This window comes from Metarhizium robertsii (assembly GCF_000187425.2).
Source record: "Metarhizium robertsii ARSEF 23 chromosome Unknown MAA_Scf_3, whole genome shotgun sequence".
Classification (NCBI taxonomy): Eukaryota; Fungi; Ascomycota; class Sordariomycetes; order Hypocreales; family Clavicipitaceae; genus Metarhizium; species Metarhizium robertsii.
Genome location: NW_011942171.1, coordinates 3820098 through 3833066, shown reverse-complemented (window position 1 = coordinate 3833066; position 12969 = coordinate 3820098). Strand labels below are relative to the sequence as shown.

General features: G+C 54.2%; 3 protein-coding genes across 3 annotated transcripts; all 3 read right to left on the bottom strand.

Annotated features, from left to right (window-relative positions):
* Positions 1 to 4280: 4280 nt before the first annotated feature.
* MAA_03292 (endosomal SPRY domain protein) lies at positions 4281 to 5929 on the bottom strand (the record flags this gene model as incomplete). The annotated part of the gene is made up of 3 exons (XM_007821290.2): positions 4281 to 5218; positions 5289 to 5594; positions 5671 to 5929. 3 exons carry the CDS (start codon positions 5927 to 5929, stop codon positions 4281 to 4283), a joined length of 1503 nt encoding a protein of 500 aa, XP_007819481.2.
* A 1434-nt stretch (positions 5930 to 7363) lies between these two features.
* Positions 7364 to 8461, bottom strand: MAA_03293 (uncharacterized protein; the record flags this gene model as incomplete). Its single annotated transcript, XM_007821291.1, has 1 exon — positions 7364 to 8461. The coding sequence occupies one exon, from the start codon at positions 8459 to 8461 to the stop codon at positions 7364 to 7366; it is 1098 nt and encodes a 365-aa protein (XP_007819482.1).
* Positions 8462 to 10638: 2177 nt separating this feature from the next.
* MAA_03294 (uncharacterized protein) lies at positions 10639 to 12525 on the bottom strand (the record flags this gene model as incomplete). Its single annotated transcript, XM_007821292.1, has 1 exon — positions 10639 to 12525. One exon carries the CDS (start codon positions 12523 to 12525, stop codon positions 10639 to 10641), a length of 1887 nt encoding a protein of 628 aa, XP_007819483.1.
* Positions 12526 to 12969: the final 444 nt, after the last annotated feature.

Below are 12969 nucleotides of genomic sequence, written 5' to 3'. Positions count from 1 at the left end.
TGAGTTGATCGCCACCCTGGGACGGCGTTTGCTGACAACACCAAAAGAATGCCAGAGTGTACCCGTGGGCCGCGGGCGTCCCTGCCAGGCACACAGTCCCTTCTTGCTCTGTATAAACGGGAACAAATTCGTGTCCCCGGACGGAATGTGGAATCAGCGTTTCCCCGTGACGATGCTGTGGCCTCAGAGTCACAGACCCTGTGACAGACAGCACTGACCGGCCTCCTCACGCCCAACCCCCTAGGCTGATGGGGAGAAAATCAAACACCACGTCCAATGGGGCACCGGCTCTTTTCCGTACCGGGATACATGTCAATGGAGCCTCGAGGAGAAAAGGGGGAGGGGGCGCGAATCTCTCCCCGGCAGTAGCTGGTGAAGGGCTACGGCCTCGCGAGCAGGAGACGGGGACGAAGAGGCAGGGGGTCTGGCGAACACGAGCTCGGCCGCGCTATTGATTCAGGAGCCTCGCTGGTGTGGGCGACGACTGGGCAAACTGGACCTTGCTGTGTCTGCGACCTGGTGAACGGGCTGACGAGTGAGATGCAAAAAGGAGCACGGAGCAGACAAAGCTCGAAATGGTCTCGTTGATGAGAACGTTTTCTTGCTCGGCTGCTTTCCCTTTTCAACATGGTGGACCGGTGCTCTGAGATGCCTGCACTTTTAACAGTCGAGGTGTATCATGTGCCAGTGCGTCTCCTCGGAGCTATGTCTTGTGCTTGTAATATAGCAGCGAGCGGCATGGTCTCGAGGCCAGGTCACGGCCGCCGCTTGAGACAACGCCCGTTTGTATCTTGGCCTTGGCTTCACTGACATTAACACGACGAAATGACTACGATAATTAAGCGAGCACATGGGAAAAGACGCTGGCAAGTCACTCGGTGTGCCTTTCGCATGGGGGGACAAGGTGATATTGTGGTGCTTCAACATCAATGTCACGCCAGGTATTGCGTTTAGCCGCCGAACCATGGAGCAACAAGAGATCCAGCAATACCGGCACCCTAGCGGGATATTCCCCATCTCCATCCAGCTCATAAGGGTGCCCTTTTTTTGGCGACCTTGGCAATGACGTGTTTCCTGGGCGCACTGGAAACGTATAGCCGGCATTTCGGCTTTTGGACGGCTCCTGCGGCCGGAAGGGGCGATCCGGCAAATACACCATCGTGCCTTTGTCCGGATCAAATGAAAAGGATGAGTCGAATATACATAACAAAAAAAACCTGGTCAAGAATGGCGCATGGTCAGGAGCAGCCAAAGAGCTGTCGTGAGAGCCAAGGTCAAAGAACAAATTTCTCGTTGGTGGCTTTCCTCGTATTAATCCTCGCTCACGGCTGAAGGGAGCGGCCTCGTATTCTTTTAGATGTAGTGGCTATGGAGGGCCTGGCTGACGTATAATGCACAGAGTCTAGGGTTCATGCGTATCTGCCTTGCTCGCAAGTCGCTCGAGCTTACCGTCCTCAGGGGCCGCGGTATATAAAGGTGGGCAAATCCTGAATGCCTCCAGCTGTATAGTGACTGTCGTGAAAAGAACGCCCTCTATTTGCATCGATTAGTGCTTCTTATATCCTCTTGACGGTGGCTGTAGACCAAGATGATTCTGCAGGCTTCTTAACTGGCTGGTTGCTCGGTGCTGGGTAGTGACAAGCTCGCTGAATATCAAATGTATCCGGCACCATCGACTCTAGGGGAGACCAGAGGAATTTGAATCCTCGGCAACGAGGGAGTACCATTTTTTTCATTTCAACTGCAAGTTTCTGGCGTCTATCCCTTTTTTCCAAAGGGCTCGCACACGAGCTATAGAAACCAGGCAAGCCAACGCACCACCTTTGATATTGGCGGCGCCCCTGGACAGAAAGGATTCGATGAATGGCCACTCTCTGCATTATCAAAGCTGAGTCGATTGTCTTGTGCCAGCGGCCAATGTACATGTCCCCCAGGCGAGTTGTCCTATTCCAGCCACCGATTCCCAAAGGCGGCATCCGAGAATCACCGTAGGGGCATGATTGTCCAACCCGGTCTCGAAACCATCACATGAGGGCTTTAATATATGCCGTGCCTTCTGAATAACGATCTTCCTCCAGCATGGTGAACCCAACCATTGATGGATGGACCCTGATCAAGACTCCCGTTGAGCCCATCATGCCTCGCCCGTCCAAATGCCGGGCTATTTACCAGTTTTTCTAGTCCGACAGAGCCACCGGTGAGCGAATAACATAGTAAGTTACATTTTCATCTCGTCTGTATCTGCACGGCTACAACAGGAGCTCTTGGTTTTAGCTCGCCCGATCCAACGACCACCATGCATATACCATGTCCCGATTATCACGGGTTTGACCACCGATGCATGGAGCAAACAGACATATCATCTTGGCTCGGTTGATTCCTCCAAATCCAGCATCCAAACGTGCCGCTTTCTCAACACCGGCCTTCTGCTCAAGTCCCCGTCATCAACTCTGCAGGTTCTAGCCATCCCTTCCGTCATCACCCACCTCGTTTCCAGAATAGAGCTTGCCGCCATATCCTATTTTGAAAATAACAAAACGGACAAGATACACAAGCTAGAAATTCAGCGCGTGGTATCTGGTGCCGCAGGGTGGGTTTTCAAGCACACTTGCTTGTCATCCCTAGTGCTCATGAAGCAAACACCCAAGATTTAAGCCTATCAAGATGGATGTATATAGCATGATACCTAGACTTACAACATCCCGCATGAGCAACAAGGACATGTCAGTGGTAATCGGGCATGACCACGGAGTCATGGAGCAAAAAGATGCAGCAATAGCGGCCCATGGCCGAGTATACCCTATATCCAGCTTACAAGTGTACACATCTTTCCTCTCTATCTCTCTCTGGCCTCTGACAGGACGGCCGATTCTACAGCACAGGGTAATCATTCCCAGCAAGACCAAATATTTCGTACGGACAAACTATATCTCAGTACAAAGCTCCGGCATAGCATACGCCCGTTTAACGGAACTCAAGCCAGCAACAGGGATACACTGCAATGCGGAATTTATCACCTGCAGCAGCTACAGACCGCACTGAACAGGTCTGGTCCTCGATTAAAGCTACCCAGCAGATCAATATTTTACCATCTCGGAATCCAGGTGACTACAGCCCCTTCCTACCTGGAATCTTGCAACGCCACCGTCAGTCTCACTATCGAGCGACGGCAAAATAAGATACAGCCCGATATCCAGCTTACGATTGTCGTTGACCATTTCGGCTCGGTCTTCTCTACAGCCCACCAAAGATATCATATCCCTAGCTAGCATTTGGCGTCGAGCAGGGTCAACTTCTCAGGCCCCGAATCGACAACATGGCAGACATAAATGGCACAAGACTCACCCACCAGCAAGAGCAAGACACGAAGCAGTCGATGAGACCAGCGCATCCACGTCCATCGTCAGACCACGCCTGACCAGCCATGTCAGCAGTGTCATGGCCACAGACGACATATACAAACCACAATGCCAAAATACCACCGTCAACAGACTCCACAGTCCAGCCTAGTCGACACATCACCACCATACAGACAAGTAATGATCAAGAGGGACAAGTAGAACAAAAGGTAAAAGGTAAAAAGGTGTAGTCTGGTATTTCATTCCTGATAGCATGCAGCAAGACATGTTTCCGCAAGCCTAGGCAAAACAGTCCTCACACAGCCTGATAGCCTCCCAGCACAACTGCCACCACCTACACGACCCAAGTCCAAACAGCACGGCAGACACCAGCCAGACATAACAAAACACAGTCATGATACTCATGTCAACAACCACAGGTTCAGCCCCCCCATAAACTCCCCTAGCGAACGTCCAGGCAAAAAGAGTATAAAAACCCGCCAACCGACCAAAGGGCGTTTCCCAAGGTGTAGGAATGCCAGGCCAAGTAACATAGAAACGAACAAAGGAAAAAAGAAAGAGACCAAATCAAGAAAAAGACCATGCGTCAGTGCAGTGCGTGCTGGTGACATGCCAGCCGCCTTTGAAAAAGCTGTGTATCCTATGATTCAAAAAGGGAAAACAAAAAAGAATGCCAACGTGCTGATCCCAATGCTTATACAAAAACGCCCAGGCGCCAAAGCCAGCAGCACCGACTTCTGCTTTAGTGCAATTACGATATGAAATGCGTTTTTCCTATAGCCTGCTCGCCGTCACAACTCCTACTCTTTTTTTCCTTCTTCCGCTAATCTGGTCGACCCGTCAGTCAAGCCTTGCGTACGTGTTGTCCGCTCCTTGCTTGCTTGCTTGAATGCTTTGCTTGCTCTAGGAAAAGCATGGGGTTCATGAGGATGATGATGCATCTGATGAGTCGGATTCCGAGCTGTCACTGCGCTGGATTCCGGCACCATCCCGGACGGCGTCACTGTAGCTTGGGACCGGTCCGCTGGGGGTATTCTGTGGTCTGGGTGTCGCGGTAGCAGACGAGTCTCCGCGGCCTCGGTTCATTACTCGTATCAAGGGCGTGTTCTCCTCGCTGTCGGTGCTATACCGTCGTCGATCCTGCCCGGAATCGGAGTGTGTTGGGCTGGAATAGTCTGGAGGAGGATTAGTAGCGTCTTCCAGGTGCAAGTGCAGCGGGTTGTCCTCGTGATATGCCTCCTGATGGCCGGTGCTGCCACTAGCTTCACCGCCTTCATCGTTGGGGACGAGCTGCGCAAGCGAAATGTCGGTTGGACTTCGCACAGGGCCCGGGCTTGTTGGTGGAAGGACTCGGAAGTTGCCGCTTCGTGTGCGGCCGTGGCTAGGATTCAAGTTGCTTCTTCCACCCGTGACTGTATACGGCGAGCCAGTGACGGATTGACGATGCGGCAGTCCTTGACCAGACAAGGCGCCATCCTTGGTGCCCGTCTCTAACAGAATGCTTCCCTGCTCAGACCCGTACGGCGGCGGCGGCGCCAAACTACCCGTCACAGGAGCCAGACCCCATTTCTTGACATTGGCTTCGATGAAGACGAATCCAGACTGGCCCAAGTTGACATGTACAATGGCCGGGCCGTTGGCACCGATAGCCGGAAAGAAGTTTTGCGACTTAAGCCCGTGAACAACCTCTTCGTATCGTTTGCCGTTTCGCGTGAAAAAGATGGCTCCGGTTCTAGGCCTGTATCCAACACCAACAACATCGCCTTGGACCAGTTTCGGAGCGTATGGCGTGGAGCTAAAGGGCTGGTTGTAGTGGCGGGAGCCGTCCGAATGGTATGCCACGGAATACTTGTGAAAACCTGCAAAGGATGGTTAGCAAACAAACGGCTACGATTTTTACATAGTGATAGTAATCGGCCAGCGACATACCGGGCAATCGGAACAGCGGATAGGGTTTTGTGGCCATTCCAATGCTGAGCAGGGTATTCTCAGGCTTTTCGTAAATCTTGGCTTCCCAATAATAGACATCGTTCTGCTTGGGAACAGGCAGGTTGCACATGACGGTGCACTCGGAGTCGAAGAACTCGATTTCCGTACGGGCCTCGACAAAACAGTTGGCAACCTCCAGCTCCGGCTCAAACTCCCAGGCCGAAACACCCTTTTCCTGAATAGCTAGATATTGCGAAAGCGAAATGTCGGTATGCAGCGACTCGGGTGGATTGGCAGTGACGAATGCTAAAGAGATGATGAGCAGGTCAGCCGTGGGACCTACAATAATGCGCGGCCAAGGTGGCAAATGAGACTTTCTTACCCTTTGCTCTGAGATATTCGGTGCGGGTCATGTCGTCCATGGTCTCCAAAGCCTCGGCCTCCTCACGCAAAAAGGCCTGCTCGTCATCATACTCGCCGGGCCGGCCGAGGCGATCAAGGATAATGCGTCCCGAGCCCGCGCAGCCAGAAGCCCAAAACACAAAGACGACGAGGGCGATGAGAACGATGGACCCGAAAGAGGAGACGAGGCCGATGATGACGCCGGTGAAGGCAGAGGTGGGGGGATTGCTGACGGCCATGGTGTAGTTGTAGATGTAGTGCGGCGTGGTGTTGAGTGGTATTGATGGTGCGACCACCAGGACTGTCGCCTGCGAGATTCAAGTCGGCGGCGACAAGACGACAGTGGCGGTGGCCGCCGCGGGGAGAGGAGAAGCACGAAGCGCTCTGTCGGTGCGTATGGGACGCAAGATGCACAGGTAGATTGCGGTATCAGTATAAAAAAAAAAGAGGCTCGCAAGTTCGAAGGAGAGACGGGCAAATGGCGGACGATGGCTGTGGCTGGCTGGCTGTATTCGCCGGCGTGCGGACGAAGGAGGGAGGGACTGGACGAGAGGGCGAGGCGACAAGACGTCGAGCGTGGAAACTCAACGGCCAGGGCGGTCGAGAAGAATGAGAGAGGTGAGAGACGAAGAACAAAGGATGAAGCGACCGCCAGCGGATTAGGATACGGATGGAAGTTGAATGCTGCGGATTGGGGATTGGGGACTGAGCGAGCTGAGCGAGGTGGATCGTGGTGACGGAAGACTGCGTGGTGACGGACTGGTGCCGGGCCGTCGGATTGGCCGGACTCGATCTTCGCCACCAGATAGAGAGAGCCAGTGTGTGTGAGAATGCGAGAAGAGGGAATAGTATTGATCGCCAAGCCGACTCCAAGGTGCGGGTCCCGAAGCGCTGGGGCAGCAGCGGGCAGCAGCGGGCATCAGCCTACGCCAAACGTGTCTGGTCTGCCGGTGCAGGACCAATAATAAACAAAGGCCTCCAAGAACCAACAAGACGGCAATGCAGTCGAGTCTGGGGCACAGGCCACGGGGAGGCAGGAATGCACTGAAGCGCCAGAGAATTGCTGCATGCTAAAAAAAACACAGACACGGCACCGGGAGTACATGATGGTTATACTTGCTTTTAAGTATGCCACTAGCCCTGGCGTCCCTGTAGCGCCAGGCGCCGCCGCCAATCTTATCATGATTGACCCGCCGGGCAGCATCACTCACAATGCCTGATGTCATCCAACTCCCGCTGCCCATTGGCCGGCCCTGCCCCTTTGCGCACGTGCATGTGCCTCCGTCCCGCACAAAAAACCCTTGAAACCAGAAATAGCCAGATCGCGGCCGCTGAGGCCACGCGTTTCACCTCCGTCGAGACGTGGGCGCACAAACCTAGCTCTTCAGGCACTCGACTACGGAGTAATGAGAGCCAGGACGAACGAAACAAGTAGTGTAATGTCGGCGCCGTCTGCAAACCGTCTTCGTATTGACTATATACTGCCTTGCGCCGCTCATGCCCTCCTCAACTCAAGCTTCCCGACTGACGACACTCGATGCCACAAACAACCGTGATGCCTTGTAAATCCATCCCCCCCAAATTGAGAGTGTGTGGGAACAAAAAATGAAATCTCTGCCAAGCTACGCATGCCAATCTGTTGTAAACTCAAAAAAATTAAAAACCCCAGCCCCTTACAAGTCGTCGTCCTCAGTCCGCCCCCGTCGATACCCGCCGCGCCGCGCCCTCCTCTCCTCGCGCTGCTGCTCCCTCAGCGCCCTCAACTCCGGCATGGGGTGGTAGTACGTCTTGTTGCCCAGGTCGCTCCCCTCCAGCAGGCTCTCGCTGGCATTGCTCTCCGCCGCCCCTGGCCGGTTGTAGCTAAAGTCGCGGCGCGAGACGCGGCTCTCCTCCCGCAGCCGCCGGGCCTCGGAGCGAATCCGCTCAGACTCGCGCGCCGCGTTCCGGTCCGCCGTCGAGTACACCTTGCGGATGGGCGCCGGCTTCTTGGTCGGCGTCTCCTGGCGCCCGGACAGCAGCTCCGACGACACGGTCGAGTCTGAAGGGTTGGTCGACCCGTCCCACTGCGACCCGTCCGACTCCTTGTTCAGCCCGCCGACGCGCGCCGCCTTCTCGTGGCGATAGCTGCGCAGCTCCTTCTGCGCCGCCTTCTCCGCCATCTCGTCCGTCACGCCGTCCTCGCCCACGTGCCGCTTGCTGCTGCGCTTCTCGCCGCGCCTCTTGCGCCGCTCGCGCTCCCTCGCCTCCTGCTTGGCCTTGCGCTTCTCCCGCGCCGCGATGTCGCTCGCCCCGGCCGTCACGCCGCTCAGCCCCGTGCTCTCCGTCACCACCGTCGTGCCGTCGTCGTCGGCCACGTCCTTGTACACGCTGCCGCCCCCCAGCTTCGTCGTCTTGGTCGCCCCCGACAGCACCGTGCCGTTGGGCCCCTTGCGCCTCAGCACCGTCGACTTGTACTCCTCCCAGTCGTTCTCCTTGAAATGGAACCCGCCATTCTTGGCCCAGAAGAAGAACCAGATCCCCGTCACCACAAACGCCACGCCAATCAGCGCGAAGAGCACGAAGAACCCGACGTTGTTGATGTCGTGAGGGTCCAACACTCCGTGTGAGGGATTCGACGTCTCCTTGCCGTCCCGGGCAAACACGCGGCCTGCCTCGCCGAGAGGGCCATCTGACGGCCCCGAGGCACCATCGAGAGGAGCAGCCTCGACACTGGCAGCCGTCCTGACGATGCTCCGGAGAGAATGCTTCACAACAGCCAAAACCGGAGCCATGATGGCCGCCGTCAAGATGGAGAGGAATGCAATCTATCTCTCCGCGTATGTGGATCAGTGGTTCCAGTCGATAAGTGCAGAAAGAGTCCCCCCTCCTGGGCGCGAGCGTCTGGAATGTCGAACAAAGCCTGGGTCGTAAGTCTTGATCCGGTCACAAAACTTGATTCCAATAGCGTCGACTTTGCTTTTCCTGCGCGTAGATGGGATAAAATGTCCAAGTAAAGAATCAACCTCTGTTTGATGCTCGAGTGCGTATTCGAGAAGCAGTGGGCAAAATGGTGAGATGGGGCAGATTCATGACCACCGGGTGGTGTGGTGCTGCTGTTCCTACAGAAACCGGTGGCTGGGGGTTGGCGTTGGGGTCTCGGGCCCCTCACGCCTCGCGTCGAGCCTGGAAGAGGTTGGGGCTCTGCACCTCAAGGTGGGAGAAGTTTTTCTTTTCTTTCTTTCGGTTTTTTTTTTTTTTTTTTGAACGTGATGCAGAGTAAGTTCAAAGACCACATTGCCGTATTTCTTTCCGCCTCGCAGTTATACTACCCATCTCTAATTCTCTTTAATACAGATTTTCGTAGAAACAATAGGCGTTTCCATTTGCTGCCGATGGCGTCTAAAACTGATGACGCAAAAAGTAAACAGACGTGGGCTGACCAGGCAACCGCCGAATGGCAACGGCCCCACCTCGCATGTGTCTGTCACAAGCATTTTGCTCATCTCCATGCTCCGTATTCACTTACGCATAATTTGCACTTGTCCTTGGAATTAGCACAGTCGGACGGTCAAGCAACTCATATTCATCGCACAGGGTACTTTGCTACCAAGCCAGCCGTCGTCCATACTCGCAACCACCACTCCACAAACAAGTTCTCGCAACAAATGGTATGCCATCTACCCAACAGGTCATCATCCTTGATTTGATCTCTTGGACCAGCACATTATAGCCTTCTGCCTGTTACTTCGCCTGCATTGAGCTTGGCCATGTCGCCAAAAAGGCCCATGTCTCCCAACGCTGCGTTTCGCATAGCACTTCGCCAATTTCCTAGCTGCCAATAAATTTCAATCTGCACCTCCCATCCCATCTGACAAAAACATCTATCCAAAAGCCACAACGTGGCAACTAATCCACAGTAGCAGGGAAGGTACAAAAAACAAAAAAAAAAAAAACATAAAATATCGTAGATGGCTTCCCAGTTGTAACAAAAACAAAACGCGCAACGGGCCCCTAGAGAGTGAGAGGGTGCGAACCCCCATTGCCCATACAGTCTATATCGCTATGGTGGTATTGAGTGGCTAGGGAAATACATAACAGTGCTTTCTCGAGCTTGCTTCATATTTTGCATCGCACTGCAGCATTCCCGCTGCCGCAAGTCGAAGAAGCGATAGTACAACCCCGAGAAAGAAACGATTATGCAACTCATAGAAAGACAGATGACGCAACAAGTAGCCAGAAGAGATAAGGAACCAGGCATGACTAGGCAAGCGTCGATTTTGACCACCGTGTTGTCACTTCCATCGGCATGATAACTTCGTGGACGACCGTTGGTGCCCAAAGTCTAGCCTCTAGTCTTCATACAATCTGATGCTCGACCTTTGGAAACCTTGTCTCGCCCGGCCCGGCTCCAGCAACGAGTGCGAGTTTGATGGAAACCGGCCGTGGTTGTTGATACAAGTTGCCATGCATTTGTCATGTCTGTCTTAACGACGAAAATGCGGAAGAAGGAAAAAAGGAAAGATGTAAAGAGCCAAAATGAACAAATCTTCATTCATCGCCAAGATTTTGGGTATCAAGCTTTCGTAGCCTGCCATTAACGGTGCCACAAGAATGGCAGCCAAATGTCATAAGCACAGAAATATAGCGCATGCGACCAGGTTTCTATGTCGAAAACCAATTGCTCGAAGACCAGCTATCGAAATCACCAGTGATGAGTGCCCAGGCGTGTTGCAGCATGGGAAATGAACAGCATCAGAAGAAAATCGCAACGCTCGCTTTGACTCGGAGTAAAAAAAAAAAAAAAGAAATCAAAGGGGGTGGGGAACAGGTCCCAAATCTACCCAACACACAATAACTAGAAGCAGTCGAAACGGACAAGAGTGGAGTTGAAAACAAATCGTCTTTGCATTGTTTGGGTCGTCAACGTCATCATTGAAATCGTAATTCATCGTAGTCGAGCTGTTCATTATCAAATGTATCCTCCAGGAAAGTCGTAGTCAACATGGCTTGGTGCATAGCCTCTGCTTTGAGAATCAGACTGGCTTGGAGCCCGTGGCCGATAAGGTAGAGTTCTGTGGTCCAAGCGACTGCGAGAATCCTCAAGCTGAGAATACATCAAGCTGGCCTTGTCGCTGGCTAGCCGTGAGCCACTTGGGCGGGTCGAGAATGTGATCTCGCCGCCGTCTTCGCACTCTATCTCTGCGCCTGGTACACGAACACGCGCGCCCCCAGAGACCTTTATGGTGAAGTCGTCACTATTGAAGGAAGTCCGTGTGATTCCCGTTGCATTGCTACGCTTGAACTCGCTGTCGTCACGGCTGCCGCTGCTGCGAGTGGAGCGGCTGCTAGCAGCTGCACCTCGCTTCCCGGCTTTCCGCAACATTTCAGCAGTCAGCGGCATCTGCGGAGCACCACCGATGGCTTCCTGATACTTCAAGGCATCAGTATATTTCTTGTCATCAAGACTTACTCCACCGGAAGGCAGGGCGGATCCATACAGGGACGATCGCCGAACTCGACTCGTAGCCGGCACGAGGTCATAGTCATGGTTATCGTAGGCAATAGAGGCACGCCGCAGGCGACGTGCTACTGCCTGTCGTTGATCAAACGAGGCATTGGGGGAGTTATCATGGAAAAGGCCATCATCGCCCAGAAAGTCGTCATCATCTGAGCCCGCTTGATCGGCGAATCCTACGGATCTTCGGTGAGCTGGTGGAGGTCTGGACTGGCTTTGGCGCGAGGGAGGACGATGTGACAGAGGCGGTGGACGGTATGGTGTCGAAGGCGGCAATGCAGACTGTGGACGAATAGGGATATGCTCGGGCGGTGGCATTCTCCTACGGTCATCTTCTGCTCGTCTCGGCGGCCGGCGAGTTGGCCGAGACACGGGAGGTGGCTCCCCTGTAAATTCCTCCGGATCATGGTAGTCAAGGCTTGGCGGAGGACGAGGAGGCGGAGCTGGGCTTGGTCTGTGATATCCCATGGCAGAAGAAGGGCGAGTATCAAACCGGGAACGAAGGTGACTGTGAGGATTTGCGGCCATAGCTCCTCCATCAAAATATCCGGCAGGAGGCCCAACCGGAGATGGCAGAGGCGGCCCGGCGAAGCCACCTGGTGAAGCTCCGGGTCCATGTCCATGCCAAGTAGGCGGGGGAGGGTATGACCCTACGGGAATCGGTGCTGGGAGTGGAGGGGGGTACCATGCCATACTCATAGGAGCTGGTCGCATAGGCTGACCAGCATAATAGCTCGCAGGTCGTGTCTGTGCTCTTGGGCGATTGGCCGTGATAGCAGGTTGCTGTATGCCATAATTTGCAGGATTATCAACATGACCTCTCTTATACATCTGCTGAATCACTGGTTGTGTGGCAGACGACTTGAGCGAGGTTGGGCGTTGTTTCCTGAGGGGCCGAGCGTCTTGCTCCTTCGCCTTCACCTTGGCTGCCTTTGCTTGGGCGGCGGCGGCAGCGGCGGCTCGTCTGTGCTCCTCCTCGTCCTCCTCGTCCTCCTCATCCCTCAGCCGGTGTTCTCTTCTCCTGCGGCCTCGATCACGAATCCTCGGTTCCAGATCACCGTACTCTCTGTCGGCGGTCCGTCTGGTCAGAGGCTTTCCCCTTTTGTCTGACAAGGCGCCAGATTCGTCGAAGCTGACGCTAGTAGATGATGATCTCGAATTAACTAGTCGTTTGTCGGAGCGCGATTTGCCTGAATTGGGCTGTATCTTGATTGGGCTCATATACGCCTCTGACACGGCATATTTGCGAGTGCCTTCGATGCCATTGATGGAGCTTCCAGAGTCTTCTTCCGCGTCCTCAACGTGCGCTATACGGGAGTGACTCCTTGAGCTCGAAGACATGATGGGTTCAGAGGGAGTATGGGTGCGTCTATATATTCCCCGGACGAGGCGTGTCGACGTCAAGACAGCCTGTCGACATGTACGGGAAGGATGCCGCACAGAGGCGGGAGAGGGGGAAGTTGGACTGTATTCTGCTCAGAATATTGCGGTCGGCTTTTTTGGCGGTGGGTGTTGGAACGGTGGGACTGGGCAGTTTTTTCCTCACGGGCTCTAGGCTCTTTATGGTCCGGCTACCCTCTTGAGTCGGGAGCGAGGGAGGTCCCGTGTGTGGGGGAGGGGATGAATGAGCAAGCAGAAAACTGATTGTGACTTTATCTGTGCCGACGTTGGATACGACCCGCAAGGTGCCAGTGCCAAAAAGCGACAGCGAACAAGGGCAAAAAAATTAGGCGCAACAGCGCCCAATGTCGAGTCGGGACCCTAGTCGTCAGCTATCAGTAGCGA